This window comes from Anolis sagrei, chromosome 1, assembly GCF_037176765.1.
Source record: "Anolis sagrei isolate rAnoSag1 chromosome 1, rAnoSag1.mat, whole genome shotgun sequence".
Lineage (NCBI taxonomy): Eukaryota > Metazoa > Chordata > Lepidosauria > Squamata > Dactyloidae > Anolis > Anolis sagrei.
Window position 1 is genome coordinate 153,470,074 of NC_090021.1, and position 18,688 is coordinate 153,488,761.

The 18,688-nt window shown below is 42.8% G+C and overlaps 2 protein-coding genes across 4 annotated transcripts in view; one reads left to right on the plus strand and one right to left on the minus strand.

Moving 5' to 3' along the window:
* Window positions 1-1,585: 1,585 nt before the first annotated feature.
* Window positions 1,586-3,774, minus strand: MLNR (motilin receptor). Its single transcript, XM_060769054.2, has 2 exons — window positions 2,994-3,774; window positions 1,586-1,869 (listed from the first exon to the last, which is right to left on the minus strand). Exons 1-2 carry the CDS (start codon window positions 3,772-3,774, stop codon window positions 1,586-1,588), a joined length of 1,065 nt encoding a protein of 354 aa, XP_060625037.1.
* A 13,735-nt stretch (window positions 3,775-17,509) lies between these two features.
* AFTPH (aftiphilin) overlaps window positions 17,510-18,688 on the plus strand; it is a 50,214-nt gene continuing 49,035 nt past the window's right edge. For 2 of the 3 annotated variants that reach the window (XM_060784447.2, XM_060784462.2), the window contains exon 1: window positions 17,510-17,807. The gene's annotated coding sequence lies outside the window, so the exon portion shown is untranslated. The remainder of the gene's footprint in view (window positions 17,808-18,688) is intronic. The other variant, XM_060784456.2, reaches the window with a different exon arrangement.

Consider the following 18,688-nt stretch of genomic DNA (forward strand, 5'->3'; position numbering starts at 1 on the left):
CCTGTGTTCCAAGTTTGGTTCAATTCCATCATTGGTGGAGTTCGGAATGTTCTTTGATTGTAAGTAAACTATAAATCCCAGCAACTACAACTCCCAAATGACAAAATCATAATGTTTTGAGTGATGGTCACTCCTTGTGTTGTGAGACGTTTTGTTGCCAAATTTGGTGTGATTTCGTTCATTGTTTTTTGTTTTTGTTTTTAAGGTACTCATTATGCACAGAGCATTTATATATATATATATATATATATATATATATATATATATATAGATTATTATAGGGATATTGCATGAAGTTGACTTCCAATGCAATTTAGGACTGTGCCATAAATTTGAAGCATTTGCCGCATTTGACAGGCATGTGAGATTTTTCCAGATCCGTACCTTCCCAATTTGGTATCTCTGTGTCACAGCCAACTTGGTCTGCATCCCATATGCACAAAGTCAGGCAAAGCAATATTTTTATTTCAGTTGTAGTCCTCTGCAATGCCAAGTCCAATTTCTTCCAAACTGACTATTTGAGCATCCTGCCAGGCTCGTAGCCAGGATTTCGTTTCGGGGGGGGGGGGGGGGGGGGCTGAATTTTTTTCAGGGGGGGTTTCGGGGGGGGGCTGAGTTGGGGGGGGGGGCTGAGTCTGAGTGAAAGAGGGTCTAGCCTAGCAAACCTTTTGTATCATTACCCCAATACCCCCATGCATATGGAATATATTGAGTATGGTGATCAGATCATGATATGAATAAACATAACAGTTTAAATAATGCACCAGTAAGGCCTTTTCGTGAACCACCATGAGAATTTCGGGGGGGGGGGGGGGGGGTGAAGCTACATGCCTGCATCCTGCATTCAAAATACTTGGGACGAGAAGGGTTTTGGATTTTGTCAGGATTTTAGAATATTTGTATTTGCATATAGTACATAATACGATATCTTGGAGATTTCTAAATATGAAATTTCATTTATATGTAATATACCGAAATACAACATGTTATTATATAAAAGAAAGAAATCTGCAAACAAGCGTGAAATTTTACTGATATATTAGCAGCTCACCTATAAAGATAATTAAGAAATTTCTGAAGTGCATCCTGGTGTCTACTGCAATGTATATGTATATACACCCATAGGGCACACACTCACACACATATAATCAGGTTTCTCCTTTCATGAACCTATGTCTCTTCTTTAGCTAGACTGCCAACGTTTCTTGCAGTTCTTGTAGCAGCATTTTTCATTATAGAATAGCCCCAATATGTACAGAGAAGTAATGTTACACTGGGATGTAGGAAGAGACCTATCAGTGCATTTTATAATGATGGATTTCTACCTGTTTTTGACAATCAAACATTCCCAAATCAAAGAGAAAAGGGCAACAATTTGTCAAGTTCAGTTGTATCTCCTTACAGTTATCCTCCTCACAATTAGGAACCATAACTGTTTTTCAAAAATTGAGTTTTCCCTGTTTACCTCTCTCTGCCACTTATTATTTTTTTTGGAGGCATAATTATTTCACCAACCTGCTTTAAATATATAACAGTGAAAGGAATGGAAACAGAGTCACATACATTTGTGATGTTAGTAATGCTGCTAACCACTAATTTCTACGTAGCCAGCAGTCTCTCGGGTAATAGTAGAAGACCTTTCTGTAGATCGCTTGGTCACCAGTAGCTTATAAAGAGCTGCCCTATATTTCTTTGAGACAAAGTTGTAAAGAATGGGATTGATACCAGCACTCAAGTAGAAAAGCTGCAATGCAAAAATATTAAAATATTGGGCGATATACATCATCAGGGAATTCGCTGGGTTGATGTACATAATCCTGCCAATGTGGAAGGGCAGCCAGCAAATGATAAACGCCAAAATCAGCACAACTGGAAAGGAGGAAAAAGAGGAAAGACAATTAACTTGTTGCTTTGACACCATTGTTGCTAGCCATGGTGGGGTTGTTTAGAAGTCATTGGAAAGGATAAACTAATAACACTTTTTAAGAGGGTTGTTGTAGGTTTTTTGGGCTGTATGGCCATGTTCTAGAAGCATTTTCTCCTGACGTTTCGCCTGAAGGCATCCTCAGAGGTTGAGGTCCTCACAACCTGAGGATACCTGCCATAGATGCAGGCAAAACGTCAGGAGAGAATGCTTCTAGAACATGGCCATACAGCCCAAAAAACCTATAACAACCCAGCAATTCTGGCCATGAAAGCCTTCGACAATACTTTTTTAAAGGCTCCTTGATGCTTTTTGCTGTTGAACAGGCATGGAAGTGCCCAACAGAAAAGGGATCCATCTCTCTGATATAGATATTATAAATTGTAATGAAAGGTTAAGAAAGTGTGGTCAGGAATCTGCCAATGAGTTAATAGCCAAATGGAAGATAATCCTTTAAAAGTGCGTTAATGGCATTTCGCAGTTGGCTATAGGTAGGGATATTGACACAAATTTTTGTTCCTTCCTTCCTTTGGATGGAAAAATAGCCAGTGAAACAAACAGAAGACATGTCTCTGTTCATCCTGGTAGCTGGTATAAAAGGACCTTGGAGGGGTGGGATTGATGGTGACTCTATGTCAGGGGTCCTCAAACTTTTTAAACAGAGGACCAGGTCACAGTCCCTCAAACTGTTGGAGGGCCGGATTATAATTTGAAAAAAACATGAATGAATTCCTATGCACATTGCACATATCTTATGTGTAGTGCAAAAAACATTTCCAAAACAATACAATAATTAAATTGAAGAACAATTTTAACAAATATAAACTTATTAGTATTTCAATGGGAAGTGTAGGCATGCTTTTGGCTGATGAGGCAGGATTATTGTTGTGTGCTTTCATGTCGTTTCAGACTTAGGTTGACCCTGAGCGAGGGTCAAGTAAATGACCTTGGAGGGCCGTATCCAACCCTCGGGCCTTAGTTTGAGGACCTCTGCTCTATGGGAATGAGGGACATAGGAATGAGTTAGTTACTAAAGGACTTTTCCCTCTCTTGCCCTCCGTTTACTTACCTAACATGCGTACAGTATGCTGGTGGTTCCGGTAGGACGTCCCACCAAGCTGTGCCTTCCTGACCAGTAGAAGCTCCCGTGCAATCAAGCCATGGAGGATGTAGAGACAGAGGCAGGGCAGCATGAAATAGCTGGTGGTGACCCAGAACATGGTTCCCAACATCCCTGACTGTTTAGCATAGTCGGTAGGGCCACACTCACGGGTGAAGCCATTGTCATTAGAAGTGTTGCTGGCCTGTTGGACTCCCACAAGGAAGAGAAACGGTGCAGCAGAGAGCAGTGCAATAGCCCACAGTATTACCAGTAATGCTTTTACGCGCTGTTGGGTCACCAGCACTTTAGCACGCAACGGGAAGCAAATGGCAACATAGCGCTCAGCCGTCAGAGCCGTCAGATGAAGGATGGAGCAGTAGGCAAACGCTTCCCCAGACCAATGCCAGACACGGCACAACAGTGTTCCTAGCACCCATGGCCGCGAGCGCCACAGACGGTACAGGTCCATCGGCAGCCCAAGTAAGAGCAGCAGCAGATCAGAGACAGCCAAGCTCCCCAGATAGAGGCTGGTGGTACAGCGCAGGTCACGAGACCGGCTTGTCACAATCACAGTCAAAACATTGCCACCAACGCCAAGAATTAGTAAAACCAAGCACACAGCTGTCACTGGGATGAGAATGCAGATGGGCAGCAATGGGCATAGGTACTCAGTGCAGGGTGGTAGTGTCCATGCCTTTGTAGCCTCTTCTTGACATGCGGCTGGACTGCTAGTGTTAGCCAAAGCCATGTTGCGAGCAGCACAACAAAAAACCAAAATGCTGCACGTACAGAAGATCCAGGAGGACAACTCTAAAAATGACAAAACGGCTGTTTTTTCCTGAGGTATCAAAGCTATATGCCAACTTTTGCAGTCTATCTTGTTCTTGCTTTCCAGGAATGCTTTTTCCAAGCTCTGCAAAACCCCAGGAGCAGCCAGCAGTTTCCCTGAGTAGGAAGATGAAGTGGCTGTGCTCAGTCCCAGACTGATGGCTACTTATAGCTACTAAGAGATAACCCCTCCCAAGTAGGCAGCACATGGTGAAACATTGTGCTTACGTTCACACCCAAACAACATTTCTTAGCAACACGGGTGCTGTTGTAAATCAATGAGAAATCACCACTTCGGTCCCCAAAGCTACTGAGATGCAGGGGGAGATAAAAACCGCACACAGTAAGATACTGGAAACAAAGAGTCTGCAAGACTAATACATATGTTGGCGCATATGTTGCTGGCTCCTGTACAGTAAAAACTAAGCCGCTCTGAGTCCCCTTCGGGGTGAGAAGAGCAACATATAAATGTAGTACATCTATATCTATCTATCTATCTATATCTATATCTATATATATAATAAAGAAGAGTGTTTGTATGGGAAGGACAGAGGTGCGGAGGGCGGAAGGGGTATGTGCCAGCGTTCTGATTGGCTGCCGCTGTGGTGCTATTTGCATATGGTCTCTGATTGGGCAGCTTCAATAGGAGCCCCTGGTGGAGAAGAGGGCTCATGGCAGAAACGGGGCATGACAGAAGGAAATTTGCATATGGTCTCTGATTGGCCAGCCTCAAATCCAACATTCTGAGATGACAAAGAGAGGAAAGGAAAGGCCAAAGGGGGCTGGGTCAGAACACTCCCAATACAGACTGAAATAGGCACACAGAGCCCCCATCACCCACTCGACATCCTACTGCAGTTTGGAGGAGGATGAACCATGGATGATGGGACTTGCAGTACCACCACTCACATTCTGAGACCGCTGTTAACCTTATCCAATGACTGATCAGGACCAAACTTCGCACATAGACCTCTCATGACCCACTTTACGTCCTGGTGTGGTTTGGCCGGGGATGGACCGTGGATTATGGGACTTGCAGTACAATTGCTCAATTCTTCAGACTACTGCAACCCTCATCCAATTACCAATAAATGCCAAACTTGGCACACTGAGTCTCCATGACGCACTCTACATCCAGGTACAGTTTGAAGGAGGATGCACCATGGACGATGGGACTTGCAATACCTGCACTCCCTTCCTAAGACCATAACTGCCAACAATGATGGATCAGGACCACAATTTACACAGAGAGCCCGCATAACTCACTCTACATCTTGGTGCGGTTTGGAAGAATTTGACAATGGATGATGGGACTTGCAGTCATTTCACTCACTTCCTGAGACCACTGAGACCCTCGCCAATGACTCATCAAGACTAAACTTGGCACATGGAGCTTCAATGACCCACTCTACATCCTGGAGCAGTTTGGAGGACAACAGACCATGGATGATGGGACTTCAAGTACCTCCACTCCCCAAGACTGCTGCAAAACTCATCTAATGACCAATCAAGACCAAAGTTGGCACACAGAGCCCCCATGACCCACTCTACATCCTGCTGCAGTTTTGGAGAAGGGTGGACCATGGATGATGGAACTTCCAGTACCTTCACTCACATTCTGAGACCTCTGAAAACCTCATCCAATGACGGATCAACACCAAACTTGGCACATAGACCTCTCATGACCCACTTTACGTCCTGGTGTTATTTGGAAAACTTTGGAGATGGATGATGGGACTTGCAGTACCTTTGCTCACTTCCTGAGACCACTGAGACCCTCGCCAATGACTAATCAAGACTAAACTTGGCACATGGAGCTCCAATGACCCACTCTACATCCTGGTGCAGTTTGGAGGAGGACAGACCATGGATGATGGGACTTCAAGTACCTCCACTCCCTTCCAAAGATTGCTGCAACCCTCTTCTAATGACCAATCAAGACCACACTTGGCACACAGAGCCCCCATGATCCACTCTACATCCTGCTGCAATTTGAAAGGGGATGGACTTTGGATGATGGGACTTGCAGTACACTTACTGACACCACTGCCACCCTCATCTAATGACTGATAAAGACCAAACTTGGCACACAGAGCCCCCATGACCCACTCTATATCCTCCTGCTGTTTGTAGGAGGATGGGCCATGGATGATGGGACTTCAAGTACCTTCACTCACTTCCTGAAAATAATGCAGCCGTTATCCAAAGACCAATAAAGACCAAACTTGACATACAGAACCACCATTACCCACTTTCTCTAATAACCCGGGCAACGCCGGGTCCCCAAGCTAGTATATAATAAAGAAGAGTGTTTGTATCGGACAGAGGAATTGTGGAGGGCGGACGGAGGGCGGTGTATGTGCCAGCGTTCTGATTGGCCAGCCAGAAAGTTCCAACATTCGGATTGGCTGCCGCAGTGGTGCTATTTGCATATGGTCTCTGATTGGCCAGCTTCAATAGGAGCCCCTGGTGGAGAAGAGGGTTCATGGCAGAAACAGGGCATGACAGAAGGAAATTTGCATATGCTCTCTGATTGGCCAGCCTCAAATCCAACATTCCGAGATGACAAAGAGAGGAAAGGAAAGGCCAAAGGGGGCTGGGTCAGAACACTCCCAATACAGACCGAAAGAGGCACACAGAGCCCCCATCACCCACTCTACATCCTACTGCAGTTTGGAGGAGGATGAACCATGGATGATGGGACTTGCAGTACCACCACTCACATTCTGAGACCGCTGTTAACCTTATCCAATGACTGATCAGGACCAAACTTCGCACATAGACCTCTCATGGCCCACTTTACGTCCTGGTGTGGTTTGGCCGGGGATGGACCATGGATTATGGGACTTGCAGTACCATTGCTCAATTCATCAGACCACTGCAACCCTCATCCAAATTCCAATAAATACCAAACTTGGCACACTGAGTCTCCATGATGCACTCTACATCCAGGTGCAGTTTGAAGGAGGATGCACCATGGACGATGGGACTTGCAATACCCGCACTCCCTTCCTAAGACCATTACAACTGCCAACGATGATGGATCAGGACCACAATTTACACAGAGACCCAGCATGACCCACTCTACATCCTGGTGCAGTTTGGAAGAATTTGAAAATGGATGATGGGACTTGCAGTCACTTCACTCACTTCCTGAGACCACTGAGACCCTCGCCAATGACTCATCAAGACTAAACTTGGCACATGGAGCTTCAATGACCCACTCTACATCCTGGAGCAGTTTGAAGGACGACAGACCATGGATGATGGGGCATCAAGTACCTGCACAACCCAAGACTGCTGCAAAACTCATCTAATGACCAATCAAGACCAAAGTTGCCACACAGAGCCCCCATGACCCACTCTACATTCTGCTGCAGTTTTGGAGAAGGGTGGACCATGGATGATGGAACTTCCAGTACCTTCACTCACATTCTGAGCCCTCTGCAAACTTCATCCAATGACGGATCAAGATCAAACTTGGCACATAGACCTCTCATGACCCACGTTACGTCCTGGTGTTGTTTGGAAAACTTTGGAGATGGATGATGGGACTTGCAGTACCTTTGCTCACTTCCTGAAACCACTGAGACCCTCGCCAATGACTAATCAAGACTACACTTGGCACATGGAGCTTCAATGACCCACTCTACATCCTGGTGCAGTTTGGAGGAGGACAGACCATGGATGATGGGACTTCAAGTACCTCCACTCCCTTCCGAAGATTGCTGCAACCCTCTTCTAATGACCAATCAAGACCACACTTGGCACACAGAGCCCCCATGATCCACTCTACATCCTGCTGCAGTTTGAAAGGGGATGGACTTTGGATGATGGGACTTGCAGTACCTTCACTCACTTACTGACACCACTGCCATCCTCATCTAATGACTGATAAAGACCAAACGTGGCACACAGAGCCCCCATGACCCACTCTATATCCTGCTGCTGTTTGTAGGAGGATGGGCCATGGATGATGGGACTTCAAGTACCTTCACTCACTTCCTGAAAACAATGCAGCCGTTATCCAAAGACCAATAAAGACCAAACTTGGCATACAGAACCGCCATTACCCACTTTCTCTAATAACCCGGGCAACGCCGGGTCCCCAAGCTAGTATATAAATAAATATGCCTTCATAAGCAAAGGACAATATCTCCAGACACAAAGAAATATTCTTGTTTCTCCGTGTATCTCAATGTTAGAGAATCAGTCATGGAAAATACAGAAAGTGTACAGTGTGACACGGCAAGTACACTGTCTTAAAGATAAATCCAGTGACTCTACACTACAGTAATAAATGCAGATCAGAATAGACTGGCAAAATTATGCAAAACGGGACATCTACAGAATGCCAAAGCCCCCGGAATGAGTGGGATATAAGGCAGTGATGGGCTTACAGCAGGAAGTTCCTCTTTGACTATGGTCCTCCACTGACATCCTCCCCTGCCCCAAGTTACTGCAGCAACTCTTAAAAAGTCTAAATCAGTGGTTCTCAACCTGGGGTCCCCATATGTTTTTGGCCTTCAACTCTCAGAAATCCTAACAGCTGGTAAACTGGTTGGGATTTCTGGGAATTGTAGGCCAAAAACATCTGGGGACCCCAGGTTGAGAACCACTGGTCTAAATTGAAGTCCCATTTACTGCACTATAAAGCACCAGTGGGAGGAATCTGCTTTTATTTCTCCCTTCATTGGATAACCCACCAAGCTAGTTGATTTTGCCAGTCCTTTTAAGGGTGAATAAGCCAAGATTATAATATCTGCATTCTGGTATCTCCAGGACATCCACAGTGATTTTTTTTCCCTAAAAGAGCAAGGTAGTACCAAGTTATTACCCACCTTTCTGGGTCTCTTTGGCCTAGGTGGAAGAAGTCTAATAAACTGCCATATTTGGAACTGGAAATTATACTAGACAAAGGGAAAAAGGTTTAATAGCCGGATTGATATAGAAGGGGCTGCAGACCATATGATCAGAACTGAGCATGTTCAGACTCAAGACTCCATTTTAGATTTGCAGGTTGCTTTAGATTTCAGTAGATATAAATGCCTTTAGACTTCAGTAAGAACAGTATGCTACAGTATGTGTTTGCTTTGAGAAGCAGTGAGTACAGTTACACAGTTTGGATTTTTATAAGATGTATGCTGAAAGACTCTATTGGACTATGGACTTGATTCTACGAAAGATGCGCTGTGTTACCAAAACAGAGAAACTACTTCAAATCTGTAGCTGGATCAACAAGAAATGTACCTGTATCCTGAATATATACAAGAAGATTGTGAGCAAACCAGATATGTTACTTTTAAAGAAGACTACTTTATTTTATCTCTTGAGAGCATGATTTAAGGCGAAAGATTTATATGATCTGAAGAGAAACCTCAAGTTATATTATCTTTCAAATCAAATAAGATATATAGTAGAAAGTTTAGCAAAACAAAAAAGCTTGGAGTGGCTGGAAGAAGATGATAAAACTGAAATTAGAATACTTTTCATAGGGGTAATAGAGGAAAGGGTTTTATTTTTATTTTTTTTGTCGTGTCAGGAGTGACTCCTGGTGTGAGAGAATTGGCCGTCTGCAAGGACGTTGCCCAGGGTATGCCTGGATGATTTGATGTTTTTATCATCCTTGTGGGAGGCTTCTCTCATGTCCCCGCATGAGGAGCTGGAGCTGATAGAGGGAGCTCATCTGCCTCTCCCCAGATTCGAACCTGCAACCTGTCGGTCTTCAGTCCTGCCAGCACAGGGGTTTAACACACTGCGCCACCGGGGGCTCCAGAGGAAAGGGTAAAAAGAAGTGATATAATAATTTAAACAACTCCTTTAAAAATATTTTGGAGATTTGGGGGAGATATAAAAAATAATAAACCCTAATGCTAGATATTTCTCCTGTCATGCCAGTTTTAATGACAGAAAATTTACCAGCAAATTTGAAAAAAGAACTTGAAGCAGAATTCAATGGAAGAGGTTTAATGAAAGTAAAAGACTGAGATCTGAAGATGGTAAATATGGAAAGGATAAAAGAGGAATTAAGAGGAAGAGACTTAGATTGGTACAAGTATCTACAATTGGGTAAATGGTCAAGTGACATAACACAAAGTATAATGGAGGTAGGGAATATACAAAAATAGAAAAGATGATAATGCAAAGGGAGACTAAAGAAGAAAATGTAACATCAGATTGATAAAAAAAATACTCAAATCAGTGTTGGAGAGGCTGTCAGGAAATAAGGACATACCTTCATATGTGGTGGTCATGTAAAACTATACAAAAGTTTTGGGAAAGTATATTCAAAGAAATAAGAGCAATAATAAAAATAGAGATTGAGATTACACCAAAATTAGCATTATTACTTATACATGATAATACAATCCCATACAAGAGGAGAAAGAATTGGTTTCTAATTTGATAATAGCAGCTAAATTGCTAATAGCAAAAAACTGGAAAGAAAAAAAATTAAATTAGAAGAATTGTATAGGGAAGTTTGGGATATAGTTATTGATGATAAGCTAACTTGCAATATTAAAATAGGGGAATATGGAAGCAAACAGATTTTTGGAAAATGTGTGGAAAATTTATTGAGTATGTCTTTAATGAGGGAAAGGAGTACAAGCCAGCAAGAGAAACAATGACATTTTGGAATTGTGAAACAGCATGAGTTGGTTGGTCCTGGTGAAGGAGGCACAAACTAAGGGTAAGGGGAAGAGGTGGGAAAACTGTATAATAATAATTATAAAGAAAAAAAAGCATGTATAAGTTAATAAAATATGTGTGACGGAATTATAAGTTGTAAGGGAAATTAAATAATAATGATAAGAAATACGCTTAAAGATGTTTTTGATTTTTTTCTTTTACTGTTAGATTGTATATAATATGACATCTTCTTTTGTCTAAAATATTGCAAAAAGCGGGAAGAATGTATGCTTATACATTTTGTTTGAAAAAATTATAAATTAATTTTTTTAAAGAGAGAGAGAAAAAAGAGAGCATGATTTAAACCAAGTGGTTTTAAGGGAGAGTAGATGTTTTTGGGCAACTTCAAGGAACACTGTATTGTCAAAGGCTTTCGTGGCCGGAATCAATGGGTTAATGTAGGTCTTTCGGGCTATATGGCCATGTTCTAGAAGCATTCTCTCCTGATGTTTCGCCTGCATCTATGACAAGGATCCTCAATTATCATTTAGAACTTCTGCTCCCTGCATATCACATTTTTCCAAGTAAGGATTTTTGTAATTTTTGTTAAAAAAAAATTCAAAGGGGACACCAAGAACCAGAAGAAATGGCACCTTAAGAGTATTTTCTCTCCTCAGCAAGAAATGTTTAGAACCCTTTGAAAAGCTACTGAACATAATTTAATTATTCTGTAAAATCAATATCTGAGACAGATTTGTGTTCGTTACTTGAGGTGAAGTACATCGGATATTAACTTAGTTTTTACTGTACTTAGTGTCTTTATAACAACATTATAGTTAAATAATGGTTAAATAATATTCAAAGCAGCCTGTGAGAAGGAAACAGTAATCAAATCATACACATTAATAAAACATTACATATTTTTTACTTATACAGTGTGTCAATATTTCAGGTTTATAATTTTTATGATGACATTGTGATTCTATTTGAGTTTGTTGTATGTGTAAACAAACTTAGAGAAGCTTGAAGAATTTGTTTTGCTTTGGATCAAAGAAGTAGTGATTAAACTTGCAGTCTGGTTCACTTCGTGGGTGGTGTGGAAAAAATACTTTTTGGCCAAAATTCATCACATTTACTAAATTCCACGGAGTCCTCCACTTTAAAAGTGATAACCCACGGTGTTCATCACATTATGTTATGAATAAGTTTCAATAACTTTAAAGTAGAGGTTCTTTTTATTGCAATTTTCCAGTAAGAGAAAGGCTATCAGAACTTTTACAGAACAACATTTAACATACAGACATACAGATTCTGTGTAACTACATTGAATTCACAAACCTACAGTTACATTGGATAACAAACAAACATTTTTACTCAACATTCACATTTCCCATATACATTCACCCATCATTCATCTTTCACATGCACACATCACCATTTCCTTTCTCCTGCTGTCATCTGGAGAAGAACACCTCTTAGGCCAGACTGCTTCCTTGCAAATCTGCCAAAGCATCAAGCTTCTAAAACGCCAAAATGTCAAAATGCATCATTCCCCTGAGAACATGACTCCAAAATGCACTCTTTTCTCATCCCTTGAGAAAAAGAGCAAGTGCACAAAATCCTGCTTTCCCACAGCAGATCTAACACTCCTAAGGTACACTATCTCTCTCAATCCCAATGGAGCAGAGATTAGAGGGTGAACAGCATCTTTATGTCACAATTTTTGGAATATCAGAAGGTCTCTTATATAGCAATATTTCGCTGATGTTCCAAAAACCTGTAAATGAATGATAGACGTCTTCCATCCTGAAACATGTTGTGTGATGTCGCATGCTGGGCCTGCACATAAGACTGTAGACAGGACATAAATTCTGTGTGCCCAACGGGATGCCGGGGCTTCCTCAGATTAAAGGCCTTTGGATTTCTTTAAACAGAGTCTTTAGATTGCTCAAAGGTTCAACAAAGTTCTTTATTATTGAAATCAAACAGGTACTTCAAGGCTTTCTTAATAGTCTATTGGCTCTCTCAATCTTGTCCACAGGGGACAGGCACTATCTTCATAACTATATTTTAACTAATGGGGAAATCCTTAACCTCTTATCTGGGCAGTCTGTCTTTGCCTCTGTTGCCGTGGAGCCCCTACACCAACTGCTTCTGGCTTCCGCGAGTGACCCTTACCAAGCAGAGCTTTGTAGACTTCCAGGGGAAAAGAAGATATTCAGGTTTCAGTGATGGCTGGCTGAAGTGCTGTGGGACCAGATTCCCTCAGCAAAGGGACTGTAAGGCTGTAAAATCCTCAGCAAAAGAGCTGTGCTGAGACTGCATCTCTCTGGTCAAGCTATGGGGCGGTATACCCCAGACCAAGCTGTAAAAGATGAAGCTTTCTACAGGAGCTCCTGGTTTTATGTCCTGTTTGAAAGGCTTCTGTGTGTGGACTGACCCAAAATGGCTCCTATTCCCTCCAAAACCCCAAAAGGGGCGGGACCAGGGAACCAAACAATAATTGACAGGTCATAGATCCAATAAATGCAAACTAAGGAAAGCCATCTAACTGCAAAGGCATAGAACTTTAAAATACATGCAGTAATCAACAAATAGCAAGATAAGCTGGAGCTCCTGGTGCGGTTGTCCCAGAACATGTTGATTGCATCTCAGTTTACTCTTCTGGTAACAAACCATTGTGTCTTGAAAGAGCATTTGCTTTGACTAATGTAAACAGAGGTAATTTCTCTTAGAGTTAATCCAGTTTTAGTCAGCAAATGTTGACAAATGTAAACAGACGTAAACATTTTTCTTATCACTGTCACAGTTCTTATCACAGTTTACCATTTCAGTTCTCATTAGCAGGTTTTAATTGCAATTCATCAAACAGGTTTAATCATTTCAGGCCTTAATCTTCAGAATGGTGTCTCCAAAATTATTAGCGGTCATTCATTCATCTTCCATATAATTCATTCAGACTATAGATCGTATTCCATCGTAACATTCTGTTGGGCTCAAGTGTGGGGTACAGCATTTTTTCTGTGTCTAAAGCATTGGGAACTGCTTTCTTTTCAGGAGCTAGTTGGGAAGTGGATTTTTGGGGAAGAATTTAGATGTAATGGGCAAAATGGTCACTTCTGTAATATGATGATGTGCAGGTACAGCTGTTCCAGGAGCTCCAATTTTGTTTGCTTTGCATTGAATGTTTGTTATAGTCCTAAGTTTCAGGGACTCTGCAAATAGGTGGCTTCTTTTGGCTGCAATCATAGGGCAAGCCATCTGTCAATTATAATTAGGTTCCCTGGTCCCACCCCCTTTTTGGGTTTTTGGAGGGAATAGGAGCCTTTTTGGGTCAGTCCACACAGAGAAGCTTTCCATGCAGGACATAATACCAAGAGCTCCTGTAGAAAGCTTCGTCTTCTACTGCTTGGCCGGGGTTATACAGCCCACAGCTTGGCCGAGGATCATACAGCCCTACAGCTCCTTTGCTGAAGGACTTCAGTCAGCCATCACAGAAGCCTGAATTCTTTTCCCCTGGAAGTCTACAAAGCTCTGCTTGGTAAGGGTCTCTCGCGGAAGCCAGAAGCAGTTGGTACCGGGTGTAGGGGCTCCACGCCAACAGAGGCAAAGAAAGACTGCCCAGATTAGAAGTTAAGGATTTCCCTATTAGTTAGTATACAGTTATGAAGATAGTGCCTGTTCCTTGTGGACAAGATTGAGAGAGCCAATAGACAGTTAAGAAAGCTTTAAAGTACCTGTTTGTTTTCATCAATAAAGAACTTTGTTGAACCTTTAAGCATTCTAGAGACTGTGTTTTAAGGAAATCCAAGGGCCTTTAATCTGAAGCAGCCCTGGCGTCCCGTTGGGCACACGGAATTTATGTCCTGTCTACAGTCTGATGCACAGGCCCAGCGTGCGACAGCACAGATGGCATTCATTCTTCTCAGATGGGATTTGCAGTACCTGGGCTAAACATGGCACAGAGAAGCCCCCTGACCAACTAAATATACTGGAATTGTTTGGGGGTAATTGACCTTGATTTTGGGGTGTTGTAGTAAACCTGTATCCAGAGATACTGTAGCCCCTACCAACAATGGACTGGGACACATTGGTGATATGCTTTTCAGACATATATAATTTCATGACAAATTTGGTTTTACTAACAAACTGGAGGCTAAACAAATCCCTCATAAGAGATACGGTCACATACATAAATTACAATAACGGAATGTATGGGGACACAGTATATGTCATGAAAACCTTTAATTTATGTTTTTTTTAAAAAAAAATTTTCAAGATAATTACATATATTTCCAATATGTTTGTCATCTCTTGTTATGTTCATGCGACACTTGCAGCCAACACACTCAGCTATAGGGCATCATATACAACTTTTCTTAGCATATCTCATGATATTATCACCTGTCCTTGCACGACTATGCAGAGCTGGGAAGAGCTATTGCAATGTCTAGTAACAAATCATATGAATCTTTACTGCGTTTTCCCCTTCGCTTAAGAGTTTTGTTATTCATACAGACAGGTTGTAGTTCTGTGCAGTAATATTTATGAAAGCCTCTGGCTTACAACACAACTCTCTTCTTTCTTACAGGATACATTTAGACTTAGGTTGCCATCTTGTGGCTTTGTAGTATGAGAACAGTCATAATTATTTCAAAGATTTGCAGGTTTACCCAGTAACAACATTTTTTTAATAAGCAGGAACCCCAACTTATATTATCATCTGGTAGTTTATTATCATAATCCTTTGTCTATGAGGCACACAAGCTTGTTTGAATACCAGTAATGCCTAGTTACTGCATGACTCTTTTTCACATGTAAATGTGGGCATAATGCCGTAGAAGTTAGTGGTCACACAATTTGCACCAGGAGTAAAGCTTTCCTGTATTTGTACCAATACCTGACCTATCTATGGGACATTTCACAATCACTCAAAATGTCCTGACTCAAAATGCCTCTACAGCTTTTGCATAAAATGTCCTTCAACATTCTTCATGGAAGACATGTCTGTGACAGACGTGTCTAGTATTTAAACGGTCAATTAAAGCCAAATTCATAGAATCATAGAATTGGAAGTGACCTCGTGGGCCATCCAGTCCAACCCCTGCCAAGAAGCAGGACAAATAAGTTAAAGTTGGCTAAAAACAGCAAGATTGTGAGTGACAACACATTGTGTTCTAAATAATAAATGAATGATAGCCCATCAACCAAATGTACTATCCATTTACAAAAGGCTTGCACAGCCTGTGGCCTTCCAGGTGTTTGGGACTCCAGCTCCCAGAAGCCCTAGCCAACTTGTCCAGTGGTCAGGGATTCTGGGATCTGAAGTTCAAAACACCTGGAGGGCCATAGGCTGTGTAGGCTTGATTTAGAGCAGGGGTCCTCAAACTAAAGCCTTTGGGCTGGATATGGCCCTCCAAGGTCATTTACCCAGCCCTCGGTCAGGATCAACCTAAGTCTGAAACAACTTGAAAGCACACAACAACAACACTATCTCATCAGCCAAAAGCAGGCCCACACTTCCCATTGAAATACTAATAAGTTTATATTTGTTAAAATTGTTCATTTTAATTATTGTATTTTAAGTGTTCTTTGCACTACAGATATGTGCAGTGTGCATAGGAATTCGTTCATTTTTTTCCAAATTATAATCTGGCCCTCCAACAGTTTGAGGGTCTGTGACCTGGCCCTCTGTTTAAAAAGTTTGAGGACCCCTGATTTACAGCATTCTGTAAAACGAGTATAAAGCTTATCAAATCTCTTTATCTCACTAAATATTTGCTTCATAAATTACTTTAGAATAGAATAAGTTTACTGGGTGTGACTGTTTCAAATGACCACCCTGATTAGCATTTGATTGCTTGGCAGTGCCTGGAGTAATCTTTTGTTAAGTGATTAGATGTCCTTGTTTGTGTCCTCCCTGGGTTGTTGTAGGTTTTTTCAGGCTGTATGGCCATGGTTTAGAGGCATTCTCTCCTGACGTTTCACCTGCATTTATGGCAAGCATCCTGAGAGGTAGTGAGGTCTGTTGAAACTAGGCAAAAGGGTTTATATATCTGTGGAATGACCAGGGTGAGACAAAGGACTCTTGTCTTCTGGAGCTAGGTGTGAATGTTTCAACTGACCACCTTGATTAGCATTTGATTGCCTAGCAGTGCCTGGAGTAATCTTTTGTTGAGAGGTGATTAGATGTCCTTGTTTGTTTCCTCTCTGTTGTTGTGCTCTTCTAATTTTATTTATTTATTTATTTAGGGTATTTCTACCCCGCCCTTCTCAACCCCGGGAGGGACGGGACGGGGATGGGGACTCAGGGCGGCATACAGAGGCACAATTCAATGCTGACATCAACATAAACAATAAAATAAAACATGAATAACAGCAATTAAACAATTAAAACATCACATCAATAAATCCATTCTAACGCTCAGCGTTCAGTGTTCGCCATCTCATAGTCCGTAAATTCAATTCCACATCATCAATTCTAGTTGTCGATTGTCCTTGTCTCACTGCTAGATTGCCCGAACGCCTGGTCCCACAACCATGTTTTCAACTTCCTTCTGAAGGAAAAGAGGGATGTTGATGACCTGATTTCCCCAGGGAGTGAATTCCACAGGTGAGGGGCCACCACCGAGAAGGCCCTGGTAGCCAGATTTTGTTCATTTTAGAGTTTTTTAATACTGGTAGCCAGATTTTTGTTCATTTTCATGGTTTCCTCCTTTCTGTTGAAATTGTCCACATGCTTGTGGATTTCAATGGCTTCTCTGTGTAGTCTGACATGGTGGTTGTGAGAGTGGTCCAGCATTTCTGTGATCTCGAATAATATGCTGTGTCCAGGTTGGTTCATCTCTGCTCTGCTATGGCTGACTTCTCTGACTGAAGTAGTCAGCGCTAACTTGAAGGAACCTCAAAATCTAGACGTGAAAGGGCGAGCGTGGTTCCTCTCTCTGCCCACTAGGGGGCGGGGGTGTATGTGTGTGCGGAAACATCCCGGAAGCGGAAGTTGACGCCGTGGCGGCGAGCAGCTGGGCGAGGGCGTGAACCTTCCGCCGACCAAGCCCGCGCGCCGCTGCCGGAAGCGACGTCCGCGCGCCCGCCGAGGATGTGGCGGAGAGGGCAGCCTTGAGCTTGCGTTGCATGCCGGGAAGCGGTGGGCTGAGTCGGGCGCCTGAGCCGGGCGAGACCAAGGAAGGAAGGAAGCGGGGGAGGGCAGAGAAAGAGAGAGAAAGAGAGATGGACTCGCCCTGAGGGCCGTTGCCATGTCCGGCCCCGCTTTAGGAGAAGGCTCGCCCTCCCGCCGCCCTCGGGTTTCGGAGGCACAGCAAGGTAAGGCGGCTTTCCCACAGGAGACCCTTCGAGGCCAGGAAGACGGAAGCCGCGCAGGCCTCCCTCCTTTCACTTTCTCCATGGCAACGGGGACGCCCCCTCCTGCCTCCCGCTCCCCCCAGAGTGAGTCCCCTGGAAGAGGCCTACTCCCCTCAGGAGTGGGAGGACTGGCTCTGCGGCTTCGAAGCAGAAGGTCCGGCTGGGAGTGGGGCCAAAGGGGAAGCCAGGGGTGGGGAGCGGTTGCTCCGCCTTTGCCTTTGGCCCCTTCCACACAGCTCAATACAATCCCACATTATCTGTGATATACAGGTGTGGACTCAGATAACCCAGTTTAAAGCAGATACTGTGGGGTTTTCTGCCTTAATATTCTGGGATATATGGCTGTGGGGAAGGGCCCTATGTCTCTGAAAAGGGGAAGCAAGGGATGATAGGGAAATGTCCAATTTGCCAGAACGATGCACTTTTTGAGCAGGAGTAATAATAATAATAATATCACTTTATTTGTACCCCGCTACCATCTCCCCAAGGGACTCGGTGCAGCTTACATGAGGCCAAGCCCAAATACAACAATACAAGTAATAATAACAACAATACAAGCAATTAAAATAAACATGGACAATACAATAATGCAACATTAACAATAAGACCACACGATTAAAAACTATGGGAAGAAGATGTTGGGTTTCTTTTAGTCTTGGTTTCATGTTGTCTCAGTTCTCCAACCCAAACCGATATTATTATTTACTAGCCGTTCCCTGCCACGCGTTGCTGTGGCCCACATGGGGGTTCTGTGTGGGAGGTTTGGCCCAGTTCTCTCGTTGGTGGGATTCAGAATGCTCTGTGATTGCAAGTGAGCTATAAATCCCAGCAACTACAACTCC

What these genes read in the sequence shown, in the direction of transcription:
- MLNR (XM_060769054.2), bottom strand. Translation starts at nt 3,774, where the DNA reads ATGGCTTTGGCTAACACTAGCAGTCCAGCCGCATGTCAAGAAGAGGCT. An exon ending in GCATACTGTACGCATGTTAG is followed by an intron (nt 1,870 to 2,993) that starts GTAAGTAAACGG and finishes CCTCCTTTCCAG; the next exon opens with TTGTGCTGATTTTGGCGTTT.